This window comes from Trachurus trachurus, assembly GCF_905171665.1.
Source record: "Trachurus trachurus genome assembly, chromosome: 1".
In the NCBI taxonomy this organism is placed as follows: Eukaryota; Metazoa; Chordata; class Actinopteri; order Carangiformes; family Carangidae; genus Trachurus; species Trachurus trachurus.
Genome location: NC_139891.1, coordinates 12,691,890 through 12,715,951, shown reverse-complemented (window position 1 = coordinate 12,715,951; position 24,062 = coordinate 12,691,890). Strand labels below are relative to the sequence as shown.

Sequence of the window (24,062 nt, the reverse complement as noted above, 5' to 3'; positions counted from 1 at the left end):
TTCAATGATTTTTGGAGGATTAAATAAATGGCTATCGTCTAAATTATCTATTGAAGGAAAATATTTGATATTATTGGAAACATGTCGATTTGATTGATTCTTTATTTCTTACTGAGTGTTCGGAGATCACGTTGTTATGTTTAATATGGAGTGAGAGCCAGGAGACAATAAGTTTAAACAGGGTACAGTAACAGGTAGCCTGGCTCTGTCGAAAGTCCAAATATTTGCACCATGTTCTTTCATTTATAGGCATCTGACTTGTTAACATTTGAACATAACATAAATGTAAAAACAACATGTTGTGGTTGACTAGTTCCAGCACATGACTCTCTGTAAAACTACAATTTCCAATTTTTACATTTCCAACTAAATTCCTATAAGGGAGTTGCAGAAGTGCTGGGTGACATGTTTGAACTTGCGACAGAGCCATTTCCATTCAGTATGATGAGCTAAGCAAATCACCTCTTGGCGCCAATATGCATGGGTGGTGTTGATCTCACCTAACTCCAAGCAAAGAAGTGCATTGGCATTTTTTTTATTCCTGCAAGCAGCAGAGGTTTAAGGTGTTTTTATCAGGCTTCCTGACAGTCATTAAACGTATCAAATATCTTAAATTAAAACAGAGTAAAATAAGCTTAAGCTATAAACTTGTACAATTATCATAACTACAATTATCATAAAAACAGTCCTGAAGTGACGTTACTGTGGCAGTTATTTCTCTGACAGAGTTGAAAATTCAGACATTTTACCCAACAACACACCCTCCCTCCCAAAGTGTAATTTTACTGTGCTGCTGCAACAAACTGCTTTGCAGTCTGCTATAAATCCTACACAGCAGGGGTCACTTGTAACAGTCCCACTGCCCACAGGAGCGGTCAGCTCCACTGTCTGCACCTGCATCATTGTGGCTAGCTTGTTTAACGCACACTTCAGGGTTTAACGTTTACCAGCTCATGACTGACCCTTTCAATTACAGTCTTACAGGCTTAGTGTTTCATGAGCAATATAATAATTTAAGTATGTAAGAATGAATGTGCTGAAGTCTAAAATGCATTAACATTGGTGGATAGTCATGAGGTACATTTACTCTGTAGGCTACTGTACTTTCAGGTCCATTTAACGCTACTTTACACATGAACTCTTACTACTTTATTCAACAACATTATGATAAAACAAACAAATAAGTGGCCAGTTTTACTCAGGTGGACTGAAAACATCTGCTCAGAGGACACCTGACGGTCCATAAACCGAACACTCATCCAATGCAGGAGTGTGTGAGCTCAGCATCAACATCAAGTTAAAACACAGGTGCTTTGTCAGACACAGCACTGAAAGATGGAGGAAGACACAAGTCAAGAGGAGTCGTCATGAAAACCACCTGTTTTGTTTAATTTCATAATTGACACACAAAAATAATCTACAAAAGACCAAATTATAGGAACCAGTTAAACCACGAAATGTCATTTATACCCCCACCCCACCCCTCCCCCAAAGAAAGCACAATTTATAAGATGTCACCCACTGCTCCAGTCACATGACTTCACAATGACACTCATGGGTTTACAGCTCTAAGGAAGATGTCACATCAATCATACACACTGACCAGCAGCGACCCCATCTATAAAAAGGATAACAGGAGCAATCTTTGGCGTCGTTCTCGGTGCTGCCGGTCAGTCAGACACACATGGAGGGTGGTGGGGAAGTGGTCAGGGGGTGGGGGTGGGGGGTCAGCGAGACTCAGGAAGAACTATTTTGTTAACAGAGGTATTTAGCAGAGGGAAGGTATCTGTCTCACGGTGTTCAGACCGACAGCGAAAGGAAGCTTTTTCACAACTTTCATCACTGACAGGTTTTGTGTTTCAGCCAACAGTGCACACAGCTAATGTCGTGTGTCTAACCTCACCAGAATCTCTGGGTCTTTGTGTTATTTCTCTTCAGTCTCTTTTGTCATTTCAGTATATTTATAAAGAAAGCCACATTCACAGAAAAAAATAAACAGAACAAGCAACAAAAACAGTTACTCTTAAATGTAGAAGTGTTTAAGCATCGTTCCAAGGTCTTAAGCCTTAGATTAACCTCAAACTTCAATTTGTTTTGTAGCAGTTCATTACAAAGTACAAACTAAACAAAAAAGTGTACAGCTCCTTTAAAATCAGCTCCGTCATCAGCATCACAAACGATGAAGGCTTAAAGGTTTCTGTCACTTGGAAGTAGGAATTTCTTTTGATACTGATGACCTTGCACACTTGGTGAAAACAAACATTACAGACATGTCAATAAATCTTTGACTACAAATACAATCCAACATTAACACTAATACAATCAATTCAGCTGATTTTACAGTAGCTCTACACTTCATTGTATGGTGCTTTAAATTTGACTGCTGTGACTACAATATGAGCAGGTGGGGCTAATGCCATGTTCATGGCATATCAAGACTACGGTAGTTGTAATTACAAGTTTCCAACTTGTAAACAGCCAAACTAATTACAAGTGGGAAGCTCAGATTTTTCTCAAAGCTCCAATACAAACAAATGTGAGAGCTCAACATCTTTCAAAGACCGCTCATTGTAATTAAACCATATTTAATGGATATAACATTATACTGTCAGTGCAGAATAATGTGAACTCCTACACAACCACTTCTGCAATGACACAGTTGCACATGTTGTGCACATCATGGGAATCTTGGAATAATGCACAAACACTTCCAAGCTGGCAAAACAACATCTTTTCCCCCTGTGCTGTGAAAGCTGCATCTTCTTGTTAATGTGACGTAGTAAAACTTTTTTGCTGACCTTGAAACATTTTCAAACTCATGCAGCAGCCACCTTCTTGCCAATGTGTGCCGTGCATCTAATCACATCAGTCCATTGACCTTGTGTGCAAACACCTTCCTAGATGCCCTTCGTGGTCGGTCTGAACACACAACAGAAATGAAGGAGTCTCAAGTGACATGATAACATCTACAAACATTCACAACTCCAGAAATGCACTGACCAGTTGAGTAGAGGTTGAAAGCCAAGCGACAACTTGCACTTTTGCATTGAGCGTTTTACAGTCCTGCATAGATCTTTTTCATACTTTTTCAATACAAACTAAGGCGTTGTGTTATATTAAGTTGGTTTGAGTCAATAAGCAGAGAAAGTAAATAAAATAAAAAATCTTAAAATAATTCAAGTAGGCTACTTCTTGACGTTTTCCCCCCTCTCTCACAGGCGGCTCCTCTCTCCAGAAGAGGAGCCCGAAACTTTTTCAATTCAAGTCTTTTTTCCAGAAAAGGTCCAGTGTGATTAAACAGCACCAAAAACACACTGAGCAAGAGAGGGGCATCAAACTTACACTCGCTCATTATTGTTATAAGGGGATACACGTCCTTACCCATTCATACAGAATAATCTGGAGAGAAATTAACAGTATATTGTGTTGTTTATGTACATACACACATTCAAATCAACCTCAGCTTTCTCTCTGTCTCTCTCTCACACACACACACACACACACACACACACATACACACTCTCACACCTTAACATGTTGTTGTCCCTGTGTAAATTACAAATAATTTATTAATATTAATTTAAGCTACTACTTAACAGTCATTTGTGGGAGCAGAGGTGACCAACAATAAAATTTCTACGGACACAACGATTCCCACATCTGAGACAAAAGACAGAAAAATAAAAATTCATTACTCAGTCTGTTTTTCTTTTTTCTTTTTATACTGCAAGAACAAGAGTCCTGTTATTTTATATAAGCTTAAATACAAATTATATTACGTAGCATACTACTACTCTCATCTGTACCGCCGCCGCCACCTCGCTCACACTCATTCCACAGTGATCAAGGTCGGTCATATGTAAACATGTTGACAAAAATAAAAATAAGCTGAACAAAAATAAGTGTTCTCATCATTCACTCCGTCTTGTTCTCATACCCGGTTCATTAGAAAATACAGTTAAATTAATTCATCATTGCCACTTGTAGCGAGGATAAACTGATTTCTCCTTTAGGTCCGTTTTAAAAGAGGCAGTGGAGCCCCGCCCCTCATACCACACCATCGGGTCACTCAGTCAAGTGAAGGGTTGGTGGATGCGTCCAGGAGCCCGTGATGTCGCTCCACTGGTCTCCGTCTCCGGTGCTGTAGTTGGTCAGTGGGATTTCCTCTTCATGTCTCCACCCTGGCTTTGGTTCGCATCTGAGCAGAGAGGATGCAGAGATTTAACAACTTCTGACAGCGACAGAGACCATTATTATCAGCGTTACATCAGACATCCAGCACCCGAACCACCAACTACACCTGAATGCAACACATCAACTCACATTGCTCCAAAAAAGGCAACATATCAATTAATCACTGATAATTAAATCACTATTTTGAAAAACTGATGATTGCAGTTTGTCAAATGTTAAATGTAAATATTGAAATCAGCCGTTGATTCATCAATTACCAATACTCAATCAAACAAGAGGCAGTTGATTGCCTTACGTACTGTCAATCACCTCCTTGACAAAAATAACATGCTTTAATCAAGAATGCTGACAGAAGTTTAAAAATAAAATTTAACCACATTAATATGCACATTTATGCAGCCAGCAAACCCAGCTCAAGCACAGATCATCAACTCTGTGACAATGAAGTTTCTACACTGTTCATGTGAAAGTGTCTACAAAGTCACAGAATAACAGAAAATAATCTCACAATTAATTATAAGTATTAGTTAGCTGCAGCCCATGCAACATGTAACTTTATATTGTACTGATTTATCATGATTTATTAAGTCGACTGTGTTTATATCAAATAACTGAGTGGGAATGTCTGGATTTGACTTTTAGCTATCACAGTTAATTAAATTATTGATTGTTTTACTTCATTAAGTTGATGAAAATATCTTGAATCCAGGGTTTGCATCAAGTAATGCTGCCTTAACAGGACAGATATTTTAGCAAGAGGTTCAATCACTGAGTATAATGTCTAACTGGTGATAAATTACTGTTATTAGATCATTATGCACATTGTGCCAGTGAATAAATCAGCCGATGCAGAAAAGGGACAAAGGTGTGGTTGAGTTAATCAGGAGTGATGTCTGTTACTCAGACCGTCCACCAGAGAGCAGTGAAGCTGTGAAGCATCCTGTCCACAGAGCGTCACAGCTCCGCAATAACCTGCTGAGTTTCATGAGAAATGAGAAGAAAAAAAAACTTGCAACAGGGAACAAGTGGACTGAACTGACAACACACTGAGACAGCTGACGTGTGTATGTGTGCACTTTTCCATTATTTGCTGGAGCAGTTATTAGACTGGGGATTAATGTTTGGTGAAGAGTGAAGAACTACTTTTGGTCTTTTCATATGAACAGAAGATAGAAATATTTAGGTTTATTGTGGACAGTGCTCTGTTGTTTGAGATGCACTTTTTTACAGTCAAAGGTGCAGCTTGAAAAATACACAGCTTCAGTGTGAAACATCATAATGCTTTGAGCGCTTCATCCCATGTTGAGCTGGTGCAACAGGCTGCAGGTCACGCTTTACAGGTTTTACAGCTGCTGCTGACCATCAGACAGCAGCTGGTCACTTTTGCTGCGTTTGAGTTGTTGTTTCTTGGCCGAGGCGTTCAGACGGTTCTTTGATCAGAGGGCTTTGAATGATCCAGGCAGCTTCACATCTCTGTTTACAGCTAAAAATACACCTGAACTCAGCTACAGGTAAAGATGAATGTGAGAAAGCAGCTGCAACAGGTCCCACGCAAACAAATAAATGTGTTCAATAAAGATGATCAAAAAAAGATTGATTTATGATGGACACACTGTAGTGTCACATAACCGCTGCTCTCAAGCCAAAGAACCATCTGCACTGAAAAAACTAAACCCCTGCTGTATTTTCTGCAAACTACTGCAGAGACAATGTATCTGAATAGCTTTGGCAGCTTTATAACATGTAACTAACGGTGCTAGAGCTAGAGGCATGCCAGACACCAAGTACACTGAAGCAAGCAGAAAGACACAGAACAAACAAGCAGAGGACGGCAGGTCGACTTGACACAGACAGATGGAGAGAGAGGGGGAGGGGGAGGGGGAGGGCGGATGCAGATTACCTGAGAAAGCAAGCTGCAAGTGAGGAGGTAGGGCAGCCTGCGACCCTGACTGGAGACTCTTATACAGATCTGAGGAGAGATGGAGGAAAGGATGGACAGATGAGAGAAGAAGGCAGCAACAACAATGAGGGCGAGTATTGAAAAGATGACGCAAAGAGGGGAGGGGGACATGTTAAAACTGAAGGCTGGCAACAGAAGAGGAGAGGATCAAAGCAAAGTGGCAGTGGGGAATACAAGTACAAAAGGTTGAGATGACAGAGACGGACACAAAAGATGGAGAGAACAAAGGAGGGAGACAGTGGTTTTATAAAAAGAAAGAAAAAAAAAAGGCGAGAGATGTGGAGCAGAGCAGCACGGTGGAGGTACTGCAGGTATTCTTCAGGATGAACACACAAACACACCCGACATACAGAAGATAACCTGTTAATGAATCAAATTGATCACTTCAATTCCCTTTCTGAGCAAAACCATCACACACTCTATACACGAGTAAATCTTCACATAGGGCTGAATACATGTGTGAGTGCTGCGGTTATTTAGACTCAAATTAAAAACACATTAAACTCCCTCGACTGGTTGTCTACATAGTGTTGAACTAAGTTAAACTTATTTCAATGTGACAGAAGAAGAAAAGACAAAGAGGGAAACATGAGTTAATATCCAGGGATGCAAACGGGTCAAGACCAAAAAAGAGAGGAATTTCCGGGGGGGGGGGAGGGTGCTCACCATTAACAAATAAGTACATTACATTATCACGGAAAGGCAATTTCCAGTAGTTCAACCCCAACCAAGTATTGAGTGTATATAGATAGACATAGTTTTCAGAAGGCCAACATTTCTATATTAAAAATGCTTAAAAAAAAAAAACCTTTGAAATATTTCCATTTTGGAGATAGGCTACTGATTTTTAGGTCTTCACTGAATGTTAGTCATAATTATTACTATTAAAATAAACTGAATAGATAAAGACATGGGATGTTTAATTCAGTGTGTAATGGACATATATATATAATGTGTTAGTTTCACTTTAATTGAACACATTCTACATCACGGAGGCGACGTCTTTCCACTCAGGGCTTCCTTCACCTCTAAACGGGGCAGAGCTCCGTGGGAAACACCTGCCTGACACAGCAACGTAGGGAACCGTGCATGTCCGCGGCGCACAGCTCCACGGTGCACGGGGGGAAAAACGACGTCGCCGTCGCACCGACTGCACGCGGATACGCGCCGCTTTAATGAGCGCGCACGTCGCGCGTCAACATTGGAGGTCGGCTGTTATCAATATAATCAGAGACGACCATGAATGAGTTCGCCTCAGTTTCACGTGATTGTCACTGTCAGCCTGTTAGAAAAACATTTTACTGACCCCAGCTGAGACGCTGAGACCCCCCCCCCTCCCAAAAACTCTTCGGATCTGAACGATTCACACAAGTCACCTAATTGGTCATGAAAAAAGCGAGTTTCGCTTTTCGGCGCGCTGTTTGCATCCATGAATATCTTCAAACCATTTTAAGAACAAATTCTTCTTCTACTTCTGACCAAATCCAACGTCTTAAGTAAAACAACGTATTCAACCGCCTGCTTCAGTCCTCTCAATTAACTTTTTACTCTCAAAATCTAAAGTGACATAAATTAAATTTCACTTTAGTCATTCAGCCCTAGACTGACCTGTCTTTTTTAAATGAGAAAAAACTGTAAAAAGGTCAAATTAAGTAAGATTTGTGCGTGTGTTTATTCAATACTATATACACTTTTCCATTGCCATAAACACTACTCAATAAAATGTGTGTATGTATAATACAATAAATGTAATATCAACTCTCTTTTGAGTTATGTTTGTTAAAAGCCAGATACTAATATGTCATGTAAAAATAAATAAACCTGGAAAACATTTTTAGCTGTTACATGAGTTTTGTTTAAGGTATAATGGTAAAAAGTCACTAAAAGGACCTCTGTTTTAGTTCAATCTGTGTTAAGTGACAGTTTGTGTGCCCGCTCACCAATTAGGTCGCTCTGTGCTAGGGGGTATCCTGAGTTGGAGCTGGGGGCTGAGCCCATGCCAGCGGCCCCTGGGCCTCCAGGAGGGCTGAAGTTGAGCAGGTGGGGGAACTGGAAGGGTAGTGAGACGGGCACCAGGCCTCCCAACATCCCAAAACCCAGGGGCAGAGCAGAGGGGCCGCCCAGGAGGGGAGAGCCTGCTGTTGATACCTGCAGAGAGTCAGAGTTTAGTTTAGTTCTTCCTTCATTCAGAATCACGACTCTTGTGCTCGTGGCTGCAGCACTGACCTGTGAGAGGTGTGACGTTGTGGAGGACGTGGCCAGAGTTAGTGAAGGCGCCCAGCCGTTTCCTGCCTTTGAGCCCTGGTTGGACCCGCCCACCACCCGCTGCCTCTGCCCGTGATTGGCCGAGACTGAGGGCGAGGAGGCCGAGGGGGTTTTGTCTGGGTGGCTGCAGACGGCCGACACCACTCCCTTGTTGTTGGAGGCGTTGATGCTACTGTTGCTCGTGGCGGACTGAGGTTTCTGGCCTCCGGCGAAGCCGCAGCCGCCCTGCGTCTGCTTCACCTGCCCCCCGCCGCCCGAGGACACGCTGAAGGGGGGCCTGAAGCTTTTGGGGGTTTTGGGGGAGTACTGGTGCTGCTGCTGACTGGGGATCATCTGATGGGGGAGCGGGAGTGAAGGCGAGGAAGAAGGGGAGGGGGAGGAGGAGGAGGAGGGCGGCGGAGTGGGCGCCGGAGGCCGAGGGGTGAGCTTGATGATGGGGGAGGAGTTGCTGCTGTGGGACTTGGTGAGGGTGGCCTGCATGGGCGTGATGAAGTTGGCCTGGTGGTGGTGGTGGTGTGCGTGGGTCTTACTCTGAGAGGAGTGTGAGGTGTGCAGGGTGGGGGAGGGCGAGGACACCACCAGGGAGGGGGGGCAGAAGGACTGCAGGCTGTGGTGGGAGGTAGTGTTGGCGCGGGACTGGGGGGAGGGCGAGGAGGAGGCTGCCATGCTGCTGCTCACGGCGCTGCCGTTGCTGCTGATGGCGCCGGCTTTGGCGCCGCTCTTGGGCAGCGCTGGGGGGGCTCCCAGAACGCCCAGGACCCCCGCCGGGCTGACGAAGCCCTTCTGATGGGGGGGCAGCAGGGGGGAGGCCGTGGGAGGAGGTCGCTGCTTGGGAGGCGACGGGGAGGGGTGAGGGTGCATCTTGTTGCTCATCACCGGGCTCGGCCTGTGGTTGGGTGACGTCATGGCAACGTGTCTGTGGTTCGGGGTCTGGTGGGTCAGGCCCACGGGACCGGACCCTTTGATCGGGCCGTAGGGTCCGTCTGCAGTTCTGGAGGCCAACGACAAGCCGGACGCCTGCACGCGAGGCATGGCGGAGACAGCCGGAGACGAGGAAGAGGAGGTAGAAGAGGAGGTCGGTAGCGTTGTCTTCGTCGTTGGCAAGGTCCCGGCAGACACGGCTGCCATGGGAACAGTCTCCACCTTAGACAGGGAATGATTCTGCGTCGTAGACGTGACCGAGGCAGAGAGCTGAGACGCCGAGGGGTAGTGAGGAGTGACGGGGGGAGGAGAGGAAGTGGGCATTTGCAGGGGCGGGGGTGACAGAGGGCTGTCTGAGAGCCCCAGACCCTTGGAGGCGTTGCTGAGGAGGGCGAGAGCGTGGGAGATGGAGTCCAGAGAGGGCGCCGTCAGATCCTCGTCCAGAGAATCCGACAAACAGATGGGCTCCGATGGCGAGGACGAGGAGAGGGGCTGGCGGTTGGCGGTCACAGCCGAAGTGGAGGTTATAGTGAGAGGCGCTGTGTGGATCCACGGACCCTCCTAAAGGAACAGGAAGCACTTGTTGAGCACGAGCAACACAAAACACAAGATTATTCTCTAATTCAGCGGCAGAGACGGAGGCTTTGATTTTAACATCTCCATCACTTAATGCAACTAAAACTAAAACTTCTTCTCTGCACCATAAATTCAACTCAATACTTTCACATTAAGAGTCCTGCAGCCTTAGTTTTATGAGTTTTAATGTGTAAATCAAACATCACAACGTGTTAGCAGTGACACTGAGTACGGGAAAGAAGAAACAACTGAAATCAATCACAACATGAAAACAGGACAAATGTGGAGCAGCAGACAGAGTGTAACACGACTCTGCTGTTCTACTGATGAAATTAGCGGAAATATGCAAAATACTAAATTTATCATGTGACCTGTTGAAGTGGGCTACAGACAATTTCACCAGCCTCAGTGTTTTCTTTTTTTATGTGGACTATTTTTGTTCAAGTTTGCCACAACTATTTTTGGAAACTCTTAATTTGAACACTGGCCTGACGTTTTCGACTTTCGCACCATCGTGAATTATAAAATGTGAACCTTGAGGAATCATAGGTCTTTACTATCTCACCACAAATCATTTCATCACAGAACGGTGTTTAACACACAGGCTCAAGTTAAAGTATCATTGTGGGCTTGAACAACAACCATACTGTGTGGGATATTTTTAGACAACATACAGTACATAGTGTTAGCTGTCACTCACCTTGGCTTTAGCTTTGGGCCCAGGCACCATTCTCCTCTTGACTCTGTACCAGAAAAATACAAGTAAATATTCAGCCTTTTCTATTTTCTATATTTACAGTCAGGTTAGTACTCATTAGGAAACACAAGCTGTTTGAGATTAAGTGAACACTCACAGGTTTCCAGTGAGGTGACTGTGAACGGCCAGACTCTCCTTAAACAGAATCCTGAACAAAGAAACAAGAGAAACAGTGTTGAGATCCGAGGACCAGAGGTTAGTTGGGCTGAATCTCTCAACTAAATTGCACAGGCTCGCTCACCCCCCCCCCCCCCCCAATTACAGCTGAAGCATGAGGAGGACCAAACTGACCGGCTTTGTGTTGCACAGCTTTTAAAATACGCCCAGATCAATACTTTTGGTTACATTTTGCTCTAACCAACTCTCATTCCTCTGCATGTGGTTACAAACAGGACTGCTCATTCATGTCCTGTTGCTCTGCACTCATTTGGATACATGCAAAGTAGTCCAACGTGCCAAGCAGCGGACGTGATCATTGTAGTATCCACAACGTTTTGCTTCCTTCTGCTGAGTTGTATGATTTGCACACCGTTTTGTGCGTGTTGATATTAGCCTCTTATCATTTGATCTCCTGCTTCATGTACATTTCTTAACCTCTCCTTGGTTTAAGAACATCTTCCCAAAGGACATTTGCAGGAAATGTTGCCTAATGTGCATTATCCTCATGAATAAAATAATTTAAATGAAAGAAAATAAAACTCAACAACCATAGGAATGAAATGAAAACTCTATATTTCTGTGTTGTATCAGAACAACATTTTTTTCTTACACAATCAATCATTAGGGGTGTCCCCTACTAAGAATTTTCATATTCAAATATGATTCGTCAGCCTTTAAATGTTGTGTTTTCCCTCACTGATTCATGATCTCATTTTCATCTTTTTCCACTCCAGAGAAAAGAGCTAAAACACCCAAATAAACACATTTCTTCAGTTGACATAATTTAACAATAACAGCACATTCTCCGTCCATCCTTTTCCTGACCTCACTCATTCGGCTCGTGTGCATGACATCATCATCTCTCTTTTGGGGACGGCGTAGCGATGAGTACACGAGTTTGTGCTGTGAATTGTGTGTGTGTACATGGAGAATGAAAACTTAAGTAAGTCCCATCGTTGTGTGGCCATGACATGTGCATCAGTGCTCGTAGCAGGTTCAGGGGTCGAGTGTCACAGCACCATGGACAGCGCTGTTCTTTGTGTGTAGTGGGTGTATGTGTGTAAACATGTGCTGTGCGATCAATAGTTTAATCTTGTAAATAAAAAAAAAATTGATGGACAGAGACAGAGAGAGAGACAGGCGGCTCCTCCAGACCGGGGACCATCTCTCTCCCTCTGACCCTGGAGGAACCACAGCACCAGAACCCACTCGGTACCGGGACCTCCTCCTCCTCAGACTTTTACGAATCAAATCAACGAATCGTGGACTATTCGAGATCACCCCTCACAACCATAACTGTTGCCTCCGTGTAGCAGCCAATCCTCCACCGCCATCTTTACCCTTCAATGTGGGGATATTTACACACTGAACATGATAACTTTGTAATGACCTGTTTCTGATGATAAGGTTTAACATGCCTGGAAAATGATGTACTTACTGATAAGATACTAATAGGATCAGTTGAGCCATTTAGAGCGTAAATGCAACAACAGACCAAACTGATGCCTCACACACTCACAAACAAACACACACACACACACACACACACCTGGCCTGCATCCAGCCCTTGGGCCATAGTGGTTTGACCTCATTCTCTAAGAAGGCCTTGAGGTAGTCCTCCACAGACAGAGAGCACTGGTTCTCCATGTCGTAGCAGCTCAGCTTCACTCGCACCAAGCTGCACAGCAGGTTCCTACACAAACACAAATGTACAATTCAACACAAATCATTTGATATTTAAATCTAAATTAGGCTGCAGACAGAGGCGATTCATTTTTCAATTTTCAGGGAGTCAGGGACAGAGTAAAGAAACATTTCCTCAAGTGATGATTGAAAAGCAGCTGTTACTGTACAATAAATAAATTGGCCACAATCACAAAACCCATTTTATGCAAGATGGAGTGAAAATGTCAAACTGCCAAACCTACCAGCTGCAGCACATTAATGATTCAGTTTCATTTTTATAAATTTTGTTTGTTTTTCCTCCATCTCACCAACTGTGAGGAATCATTAAAGCATGTATAAGGTCTGTAGACACCAACAGTGGAGAGCAACATGAAGAACAAGGTACAGTGTTTGAGAAAACACCTCAGGCTTCAGCATCAAACCTGAATCCCACAGCAGCCTGACCAGCTACTCCAGCGAGACGGTCCTTACCTGAGCTTGTCATCCCAGACAAACTTCTTCCGTGGGCCCATCACCCTTTTGCCAGGTTTCTCCTCATCCTCCTCCTCTGAACCGTTCTTGTCGCCCTCCTCTGACTGATGCCTGCAGGACACACAGAGAAATATTACTGACTAATATTACTTACTATCAAAAAATAAAAACATGTCAGCTAAAGTTTGAATTAAAAAGTAAAAGTCTGCCAAAGCACAACTAACTGAACTACACACCACTCATTTAATTTCAGTTTCTTACTGATCTGTTTTCTGAAGTGATAAAAAAAAAACAGTTACTTACTTGGCAACCTTTGCCATACAATCCATGTTATATCTCGCTATCTGCTCTGGCATCACACTGCACACCGCCAGCTTCAGCTTCAACAGTGGCGTCCGTAGTCGGTCGTCCTGAGAGAGGAAGAGAGACAAAAGAGTGGGTGTATTAACGACAGAGGGAGACAGAGATGGAGGGGGAACAGCATGAATGAGATTGGGAAAAGGTGAACGAAGAGCATAAGGAAAACAAGATAAACAACAGAAAAAAGAGAAGAGGGGTGGTGAGAGTAAAAGTCAAAGAGAGAGAAAGCGGGGCAGTATGTTGATGTGTTTTGTCAACAATGCTACTTAAATGGTCCATGACAAAAGACATTTGGATTTCAGTGGCAGTCCTCGTCTGCCTAAACAGGGATCCTCACACATGAACGACTTGAAGCAGTGAGGACGGCTGGGGATTAAAAGCTTTATGAAAAGGCAAAAAATAATGTGGAGAAATTACGGAATAATGTTTGGTGTTATACAGCAGGAGCTAAATGAAGCAGCTCAAAGTGAACCCCCCCCCCACTTGAAGATATTTTTCTGCTTCCCTATGTGTTTGGTATGGAAAATCCCAAATAGCTAACATTTTGTGGTCGCAGATGAGAGTGACTTTGTTGCCAAATGAGCCACAGGGGTCATAAAAAAAATCCTGGGTATGATGATGCACTAAAAAATAAAAACATAAAAAACAGGAAGTGCTTAGAAGAGAGGAGAAAAAACAGAAATCTAGTCAGATCACTGTACAGATGTAGGGACAAGTTCAAGAGATGTGTCAACACCTGCATCTTAAACGTGAACATTTGTAGTTTAATCATGGTGAAGTTAGCTATTTCTTTCATATACTGTATGTGGACTTCTGTTTTTCTCTGCGCAGCTTCACTTCTAACTGTAATTGTAATAATAAATGCATTTTTTTGGAGACCAGGTACTCCAAAACTTTAAACTTAACAGTTGTTTCCTCTCAGCAGCCACCTCATGCAGCGATTGGCCAGATGTGCAGAGGAATTTAAGTTTGCAAATGTGAACTTTTCTCTCTGCCCTCTGTATTACTACCTCCGCGTATGTTTTTGTCTACACAAACAAGTGCAACACAATGAAGACCGTTAGTGCTGTTATCTCTATTAGCGCAGCTGTCGCGTCTCAGTCCTGCCAGTGACCACTGGCTTTTTCACCCCGCCTTCGAGTGCAGCCGTTCCCATGAGCTACAAACACCTCTGCCTCAGATACATCATATTAACTAATCATTGGTGTGATCCTAAAGCCTGAAGCTCAGTTGCTGTTCAACTTCAGTGTTTCCATCTGGCAGGGTTCACACATCAGGTTTGTCTACACGCCTCCCTGAATCTGACCACAGAGCAATCAGACGGACTGCAGCAGGAAACATTTTAATATCATTCACAGCCTGGATCAATGTAACATGAGGAGATTTCTCTTTCTATCTCTCTAACTCTAGATGAGCCTCACTCACCTGGATGTTGAGGCTGAGCTTCTTCAGGCGCTTGAGGAGGGCTTCTTTGTTGCACGGCACAAACGCCTCCATGTGCGAGTAGATGTCTGAGCGCCTCTCTGGAGGCTGCTCCTGGACCTGCAACTCAATACTAGGAGGAGGAAGAGGATGGACAAAGAGTCAACATTGTGGGAGACAATAAGGGATAGACAAATAAAAAGGGAGGGAGGTGGTGAGGTAGGTAAAGGTTGTGGGACAGAGAAAGAGAGAGAAAGAATAAAATTAAAAAAAATACTTGGCAGAGGCAGAGGAATGAAGGGGATGGACATTAAGTTGGAGAGGCAAGAATGGAAATGAGAAGCATGTCATTAACACGGACAATGAGAAACGGAGAGAAAACAAAACACTTAATGGCAGATGGCAGGAGAGGTGACGAGGGAAATCTGCTGAAAATGAGTGAGAAAGACCGAAAAGGGGGGAAGGGAGGGGGAGGAGAGCGCGCTGGGATTTGGCTGACGGTGATTTAAAAGCTGTCCTACTCACTCCAGGAGAATGTTATTCATGTCCAGGGTGAAGAATTTCTTCCTGCCCTCCTGATCAAACTGCCGCGAGGCCTGTGGGAGAAAAGCCTGAGTCAGCACACAGCGCTGTTCCATACAGTACAAATACATATAGATAGATGTGTGATGCCGAGCCTCTGAGGACTCCACTGACAGACACAAATACTTCCTCTCTACCTGCCTGAAGCTGACCTTACTCACCTTGCTCTAATTTTAACCGTGCACCTCAACTGTCTGGCTCGGTTAAAATAAACTGGTGCACTTCAGTGCAGCTCAGTTGGCCGGGTGTGAAATTCCCAATCAAGCTTAAAAACAAAACAACGGACCAAAACAATCAGACAGAGTCCAGTTGAACAGAACGGCCTGGGTCCACTTAGAGGAGACCGGTGTGAAGCTGAAGCCACAGGATCTTTTAACAGTAAATAAGTGATTCTCCTGATTTATTTATGCGTCTTCCTCTGATATGAGGTACCGGTAACAAAACGCCTCTTTTCCCTCCATCACTCCTGACAAATAGGTTCAAACTGAAGATGAATCAACCAAGACCACATTGGCTCAAATAAACCAAACTATAGGTCAAACTGGTGCGGGCGCTTGCCTTCATGAATTAAAGAAAAAAAATCTCCTGAACCTCCGAAGATCGCCCTGTGTCTTTGGAAACCACAAAAAAAAAAAAAAAAAAAAAAAATTCCATCATCCCTCTATCTCCCTCCTCCTCCTCCTCCTCCTCACTCTTCTCCTCTTCACCTCTGCATCCTTTACTTGCATCATTCTTTTCAATTGCCTCGTTGCCTTTTTTCATTTTTGCCAACATTTAGAAAAAGATTGACTCTGTTATAGAGGAGCAACAAGAAAATAAGAACTTCTGCTAAAGCGGCGATGCCAGCCCTGCTGTCAGAGTTACATAAAGCCCCCGGGGTTCAGTTTGGAGCCGATACTTTAGAGGATGCTATTCTCGTTGGGCTGAACAATAACAATAAACATTCTGTGCCACTTCCTCGGCTGATTGACATTCGTGTTTAACTTCAGTAAAGAGGCTTCGCCGGTAATTGCAGCCACCCACAGACAGGCTACAGTTAACTCACCGCCCGCAGGTCCTCGATGCGTTTGATGAGAGGAGCAGGCAGTCCATCCGGCAGCGGGGGCGGAGAAAACAGTCCGCTGGAAGACCCCGGGCCTCGCCCTTGGCCCCCTCCTCCTGCTGCTGCCTTTTGAGTCGGAACGCCGACTCCCAGGATGCCGTTCTCTCTGGCCGACGCCATGGCGTGCTGCTGGTCGGTGTCCAACACGCTGAAGTCCAGGTCACCTAGGAGATCCTGCAGCTCCTTCTCGTTGGCCGAGCCCAGCAGTGACATCACGGCAGCGTCCGAGGTGAGGTCTGCCAGCGAGACGTCGTTGCCGGCTGCGTTGCCCGGCGGGTGGGCGGAGTTCGAGGCTAACAGGTGGTTTGTAGAGTTGGCAGAGTTTGGCTTATTGGCCACGCCTCCTGCCAGGCCGGGGTGAGACATGACGGGGTTTCTTTTCCTCATTTCCTCCTTCTCCCGGGTGAAGCGGCGGAGCATGGCTGCCAGATACAGAGAGTCCTTCATTAGCTTCTTCCTCTTCTTCTTCTCTGGCCGATGGAGGTTGAGCGCCGTCACTCTGATGGGAGTAAAACACAGCAATGCCTTGTGCTTAGCAAAATGTCTCATACAGTGTTTTGATATTTCAAGTCACTTCATTACATGTCGACTGAGCTCATATTTTTGTCTCATGATGTCATACGACATCTCAGCAACGACGATCTGCGTCAACAGAAAACAGGTTCAGGCGTTGACAGTTTCTATTGCAGGTTTCTACTGGCTTCATCCAGGTTTATGATCTTAAACTGGGATGTTCATAACCAAGAAACAAAAGTCTGAGTCTTCTGTGCTAGTAAACATACTCACTGTGTTCATGTCAGTGTATTCTTTTGGGAGGAAAGATATATTACCATGCACTTGTCTTGACCAGTCAGTAGTGAGTGGTGTATCTGTCTTGCTGATACAACTTTCAGTCGGCACAGAAGCTGCAGCAGCGTTTGTTTCAGTCATAACTAAACAGGTCACACAGCTCATCTCCCTCGCACCATGCTTCATGCACTCAACGGTTTCAGCTACCGTGCCCTCGTCAGGCTGCTGACCCACTGGTGAAGAAGGCATGGTGCGCTGGAGAAGAGTCATGCAAAGTGTTTCAGTTTTGATACGGTCGGTTCACAGCAACATCCACAGTTGCAATGATCTCATCCACGCTCGTTGCCATTTCTCTATTGCAAATCTATGTATTAGTTGTATTAACGTGGCTGGCTGCAGAAAAAAAGATGCCCACGTTCCCGATCCCGCCCTCTGAACTTAAATTGGTTAACCGTTTCCCCTGCTGCTGGAAACACCTGTAAATGGGCAGATCTGAGACGTAGGCAGCAACTCCGACACCAGGCTACTCTGCTTATTTTTGTCATTTTTAACAAATCCACCCAGGAAACTTAAGACACTCGGTTTGGTCTCATTCAAGAAAGACATAAAAGAGTAGATGCAGGTGAAAGTGCAAGATGGGGAATAAAATAAAACAAAACACATCATGCTACAAATACAGTAAGTGATATTTTTACTGGCAAACTGAGGCGTCGACGCACGCTGACAAAGACGACTCCGAAATATTGGGGGGGTGAAACTGTAGGGATTCTGAGGGATTAACCTGCAGTCTGCTCTGAAAGATCTGACACACACATATACTGTATATATAACATCATCCGTTTCATAATGGCACAATGGCAATAGCTGATGCTATTTTTGGAAGTTGTTTTCCCGAATGGTGGCATGCTGGAGTATTGGGCCTATCTGAGTGTGGATAATGGAGCGTTTTCTAGAAGGTGGCTCTGGCTCGTCACAGCAGCAAAGAGCAAGTCACAGTCAGCATCCCTGCCTCATGATAGATGTATGAGAGGGTGGGCACAAAGGCAGAGGAGTATTATGTCTCACAGGGTGGTGGATTATTAGCAGGTAGAGTGGACAAATGCGTCATCACATATTCACAACGGTCCACAAATCCACGGGTGTCCAAAAGGTCGACTTCTCAAGCACGGAAAAAAAAAAAGCTTGTCCATTTACATAACAGTGTCTGTGTGTTAGCGACATTTTTAACTGATATTTTTTTCAGGAGAGTGATTTAATGGTAATGAATGATTTGATTATATGGGAGTTTTAGCTTTCTCAGCTCAGCTATTAATTCCACTTTTTAATGAACATACACAAAAATAAAAAGACAGAAAAACTGTACTGAGTCTCTCACCCTTGTTTAGGTACTCTGTTCTTCTTCGGGTTCTTCTCTTCCAGATTGTTCACTTCCTTCTTTTTCCTCTTCTTAATCACCTGCTCCCTCTCGTCCTTCGGCTTCTGAAACACGACCACACACAGTGATGAGAGCGTATAGTGTCAAACGATCAATTTTCTGTCTGAGAAACACACATTGTGCTACAGTGCTGTGTGTGTGTCTGTAAACCAGACATTCATGACTACATGATCATATCTTACTGAAACCTATGAAACTCAAGCTCATGTTTGTCTGTTGGGGAGATTCATTGGTCTCATCAGAACAACTGTGATCCAAACTGTGGTTTGGCCCTGAACCCCGCTCTCCTCCAAGTTACAATTTATAACTTCTATTACACATTACAATTTCCTGGACCAGCATTTGTCCAAAATGTCCACTGTGTTGTTTTGCTTCACTGAACTTCGCACAAGCAGATCAGGATGTTTTTTATAACTACAGTAGAGCGTTGAAAACACACGACTAAGAGTCGATCTACGAGGTCACACCTGGTCACAGTGCTGCTTTGAGCTAAATGTTACCGTCAGTATTTTGACATGATCCCAGTGACAATGCTACCACATCAACTGGCATCATTAGTTAAGCAGGTTTAATATTTATCATGTTAATATTGAAGTTTAGTGAGTTGGCATGTAAAAAAAAAAATAGTTAATTAGCGATGGCAGAAAAAGTTTCTCTCCTCCGGGGAACACTAATGTCTGTGTGATATTTTAGGTCAATCCACTAGGTAGCTGTTCAGAAATTTCAGTCTAAACCAAAGTGAAGGCCTGACTGACATTTCAACTCCTAACCCTAAACATATGAATTGTAAAAATCAACCAAAGTGAATTCATGGTCATGATCTTCTACACCCTGTTGCAACATTGTTGGGTACATGTAGCCAAAACTAGAGAGGTCTAAAACAACAGTCCTGCAATCAATCCTCCTTTATGAAGATTAAAATGTGAAGTCGAAACTGTTGTCGAGGGGCTGATTCAACTTTATGGTTATTTTGAAGGCTGCTGACAGCTTTGCATTTCACTGAAAGGCATTTCTATTAATTTGTCCAACCTAATTATATCAGTTAGGACAGGCTAAATACAGTAAGTAATATGCAGTATAGTTGGACTATGTGTCATCCCTGTTTTGTTTTGTTTTTCTGTAGCAGTGTGTGACTCCATGGACCCGTTCACACCATGTCAAGTAAAGAAAAATTAAAAACCGTATGAATAAAACCAAGGTAGACTCACCTTGTCCTCCTCTCCCTCAGAGTCAGACGCCGCTCTGAACTGCAGCGTGCCAGTGTTGATGTAAAATCCCCCCAGCTTTGTGGTCAAAGAGGCAGGCACCAGCTCATCATACTGAGAAGAATAACAACAGAAGACAGATTGTGGTGTAAGATCACTGGAAACCAGAAAACAATAAATCCTCTTACAAAGCAAAAAAACCCAACATGGCCTCCACATTTCAAAACATTTTGAGGAGCTGATAATGTTTTCTGTTAACATTTCACGAAGCAGCCTGCGCTCTTCTGTTGGTCAGTGAAAATGGTTGACTTGTGCGCCAAAATAAATAAATCACTAAAAAGAATTGCAGTCCCTCAGGCCACAGATGAAAACATTTTCCATCACAGAGCATATCAAAACAGAGAAAAGGGTCAAACAGGCGCTGCCGATGTGCGAGTGCAGAGAGGACAGCTATCAAAACAAAAACAACAAATATGGTATAATGGCAGAGAATCCATACAAAGAGCATAATTCTAGCTATTACAGTCGGACAGAGAGTGATCCGCTCTGAATACTGAACGGCAAACACTGTCAGACAAAAACAATGACATCCCCGTGTGAACACAAGGAGCACGTACGTATCCATGAGTCATGAGGACGGTTTTAGACTGAAGTCTCAGGTTGGTCGTAATAAGGGACACGTGTCTATCTTTAGAAATGCCTTCGACTGTAACGTATTGAAACATCTAGCCTGGAAATAAATATTTAACCACAGAAAAGTAATGTCTACCTGAACACAATGAGACAACAAGAGAACAACAGTTCAGGAATGTGAGCAAATAAACCAGCAGATAATAAAAGAACGGAAACAAGACCGTTATTATAAAGACCAAAGAGCAACATCTGACTAAGCTAAAGTGACAAACTGGAAAAAGAAACAGACACACATCAGTGTTAAAGCACCTTATTATGAATAAACTAAAGGATACTCACAGCTTCTGAGTTGTCGATAAATGGGTCTGTCTCGTCGTACCCAAAGCCTATGTCAATCAAATCTTGCATTCTATCTTTCCTCTTCTTCTTTCCTGTATTACCCTACAGAAAAAAAATTGAGTGACTGTCGTATCTGAGTGAATCTGGTCCTCTAACGAAAACTTTCTTTATATTGGTCATTATTAGCCAAATATATTGTCGTTTGTTGTAAAATGAAAAGAGTATCAGACAACATGTGTTACCAGAAAAACCTTAACAAAAACCAACAAACTAATGACAATAAGAAGTTACTAAAACAAAACAAAAAAATTGAACCAATATGGACTGATAATAGCTTGATGCTGATAGGGGATGCCAAAAGATACGTGACATTGACTGAAGTTTTGATAAATCCAACATTAGTCAGTCTGGTGATCATTTTATTTTACATGATGAGACACGCTCCACTTCAAAAAGCAGCAACAGAATAAAAAATAACTCACATATTTATTTTCAAACTTTTTTGCCAGGGCCTCGACCTGGACCCGCTCTCGCTCATCATCATCGAAAGGGTCGTTGGGATTGTGGGCTGAAGTCTGACTGGGAGGTTTATTCTTTGCCTGGAACAAATGTTGAAGAAGAAAAAAAACACAATTAAAAAAAGGTTGTGGGCAGGAACCATCAGATGAAGGGTTGAACAGTTTCAGTGGTTTCTGTGCTCAAATGATAAAGAAAATAATTAATTAATCATAATTATTGCCATGAAACTTAAAATAACTAAAAAAAGAAAAGATGTGTGCCAAACAGTGATGCAGACATGATGGTGTTTTGGATTTTTTTTTTTTTTTTTTTTTTAATTGTTTGTTTGCAAACTTTTAATATTGTTCCACTTGTGCAAAAACCACATCACGGCCCAGCCTGCACGGGATCAAAATGAGGGGAGCGTGTGTTTGATCCCCGGCTCTGACATTTGCCTTGGTCTCTCTCTCATGCTACATCCTGGTACTTCCATCAGCAGTGCTCTCTCTCTCTCTCTCATCTATCTATCTATCACCCGCAGCCAGAGGGCCAAGCTGCATGTGGCATTCCCAAGTGCTGAAATGGCTGTGTGACTGAGCTGTTGCTGGGCAAGTCTGAGTGAACAGGACACAGGTAGCAGCACAGGATCAGCTTCATCCACACATGTGCATTATAGGGGAAAAAAGAGAAAAAAAAAAAAAAAAAAAGAGGAGGCTCCGTGTTAAAAGCCTACAATCTGTTAGAGCGCAGCTGAAGTTGAAAAAGCGCAGAGTCGTCGGGCTGGATGAGTGGTGAAATAAAACATAAAAAATAAAAAAAATGAAAACTGCCGCTGTCTTTTGTGTCGAGTCGCACTAATGGTCAGCCTCCACCACGCTAGTCCACGAAGGACAAGGTGCACTCTCCCCTGGCTGCTCCACTCAGCAATGACAAGTCCACACAAACACTTCAGAGAGCCATAAATGCAACTCCAGCCCGCTCCCCCCGGCCTGGCCGGTGCTGGTCAGCCCCCGGTCCGAGTCCCTCTCCTACCTGCAGGCTCTGGATGAGTTCCCCGTAGTTGAACTCGGCGGAGGAGCGGTCGTCGGGCTCGGACAGAGGCAGGTTGAGCCGCACCGTCGCCCTCCTCTCGGCTCCTGCTGCCTTGTCCCTGTCGCCGGTTTTGCCGAGGCGCCCGTCGCTGGCGGCTCCTCCTGCCCCGGTCGCTGCCTCGACCTCCCCGGCTCTGGCGAAGCCGCGGTCGGCCTCGTCCTCCAGCCGGCGCTTCCTGCAGTCCGCGGCCGCTCCCGCTGCGAAGGCCGACAGGGTGACAAACTGCACTTTCCTCGGCTCGGCCATTTGGATGAGCCGCCTGCCTGAGCCTCGCTCCGGACAGACAGCGACAGCGAGGAGGAGGAGGAGGAGGAGGAGGAGGAGGAGGAGGAGAAGAGGAGCTACTTCGCGAAACTACTCCAAATCTGTGGGTTGAAGGTGGTTTCGCGGAGCTCCGGCGGCGGTCGGTGCTACTCGGGGGTCAGGGTCTCCTCCGCACCATACGAAACGAACTCCAGGGGCGGCGACGGTCGGGGAAAAGTTGTTTTTTCGGCAGCTACTCGCATCCTCAATCTGCTATGGGACCGAGACATTCACAGGAGCCATCTTGGGTTTCGGGAGTAAATAAAATATCAGAAGAGAGGGGTCGCTGCGCCTGCGCAATACGCACGAAGCGGAAGCATCGTGACACGAGGGGGGGTCGCGGCGGCCAATCAGCGCGTGCCCCGACCCTAAACCCGCCTCTGTCACAACAGGCGATAATAACAACACTATTAGTACTATTATGACCTTTATAAAGTGTGCGAGAGCCGTGTGCCTCCGCACACCGACTAACAGCTTCATCTCCGCCGACGACAGCTCTTCGCCCGGCGCCCCCCTCTCCCTCTTTCTCTCTCCCCTCTCTCTGTCTGAAAATGCTGAACTGAGCTTTTTTCCACAAAGGCAGGAGCTCAAACACCAGATAGCGAGCGGAAGCCAGGTGACTGGCTGTGTCACCCCCCAACACAGCTGTTTAACTTACATACTGACCACCACCACCTGTTGACATAGGCCTACTGTTTTTCCCACCACACACTTACTAACCAGTAGTCTCTGCGATCAATAATGATTGGTTTTTCCATTAAAGAAAAAGATTAACTGTGTGGTTGACAGTTCTTAAAATGATATGTGCACCCCTCTACCCCCCTCTTTTGTGAATAGCTATATTCTTTACTTTTAAAAAGTTTAACACCTGAATAAAGGGTTTCTCCCTCTCAGCAGCATCACACCTGTGTGAACTGGATCAGGACACCATCCCAGTCAGATCCTAATGTTGATGATTTGACATGGATTCACCTCCAGGGTGATCCAGATGTGACAAATCATGCTGGTGGCAACTCCAGTTTAGAGTGAAACCACCACTGTCAAACTCTGCTCATGCATCATTCAGCACAGCGAGGGTCGAACATCAGGAGAGGTAACAATGACAGAAATACAATTTGACTTGAAGCACAGCAGCGAAGCCTCTCATTTAAAATACATTTAAATTTGACAGTGATTCCTGTAGTTTCTGTTCTGTGATAATTACAATGGGCTGATACCCGGCTGCTACGGAGCCCAAGGGTAGGAGTTTGATGGTGTTGACTGTTCTAATGCCCCACCTTTAATGCTCTTTGTACAGTATGGAGAGACCTGCC

The 24,062-nt window shown here is 44.4% G+C and overlaps 1 protein-coding gene across 3 annotated transcripts; it reads right to left on the bottom strand.

Moving 5' to 3' along the window:
- Positions 1 to 1,392: 1,392 nt before the first annotated feature.
- Positions 1,393 to 23,495, bottom strand: ubn2a (ubinuclein 2a). 3 transcript variants are annotated; one of them, XM_083978881.1, is made up of 17 exons: positions 22,387 to 23,495; positions 21,339 to 21,455; positions 20,857 to 20,958; positions 19,888 to 19,998; positions 18,620 to 18,723; positions 16,399 to 16,954; positions 15,297 to 15,367; positions 14,775 to 14,904; positions 13,293 to 13,399; positions 12,990 to 13,100; positions 12,382 to 12,525; positions 10,771 to 10,821; positions 10,617 to 10,659; positions 8,381 to 9,901; positions 8,095 to 8,302; positions 6,095 to 6,163; positions 1,393 to 4,198 (listed from the first exon to the last, which is right to left on the bottom strand). In XM_083978881.1, exons 1-17 carry the CDS (start codon positions 22,690 to 22,692, stop codon positions 4,152 to 4,154), a joined length of 3,798 nt encoding a protein of 1,265 aa, XP_083835007.1. In that variant the 5' UTR covers positions 22,693 to 23,495; the 3' UTR covers positions 1,393 to 4,151. The 3 variants fall into 3 exon arrangements, with proteins under 3 accessions (XP_083835007.1, XP_083835008.1, XP_083835009.1); XM_083978882.1 differs by lacking the exon at positions 6,095 to 6,163; XM_083978883.1 differs by lacking the exon at positions 20,857 to 20,958.
- Positions 23,496 to 24,062: the final 567 nt, after the last annotated feature.

Bases quoted from the DNA above. Each gene is read 5' to 3' on its own strand.
- ubn2a (XM_083978881.1), bottom strand. From the start codon at position 22,692: ATGGCCGAGCCGAGGAAAGTGCAGTTTGTCACCCTGTCGGCCTTCGCA. The intron at 20,959-21,338 runs GTGAGTTATTTT...TTTTTTCTGTAG, and splicing joins AAAAGTTTGAAAATAAATAT to GGTAATACAGGAAAGAAGAA. The intron at 4,199-6,094 runs GTAATCTGCATC...CTCTCTGCTCAG, and splicing joins CTTGCAGCTTGCTTTCTCAG to ATGCGAACCAAAGCCAGGGT.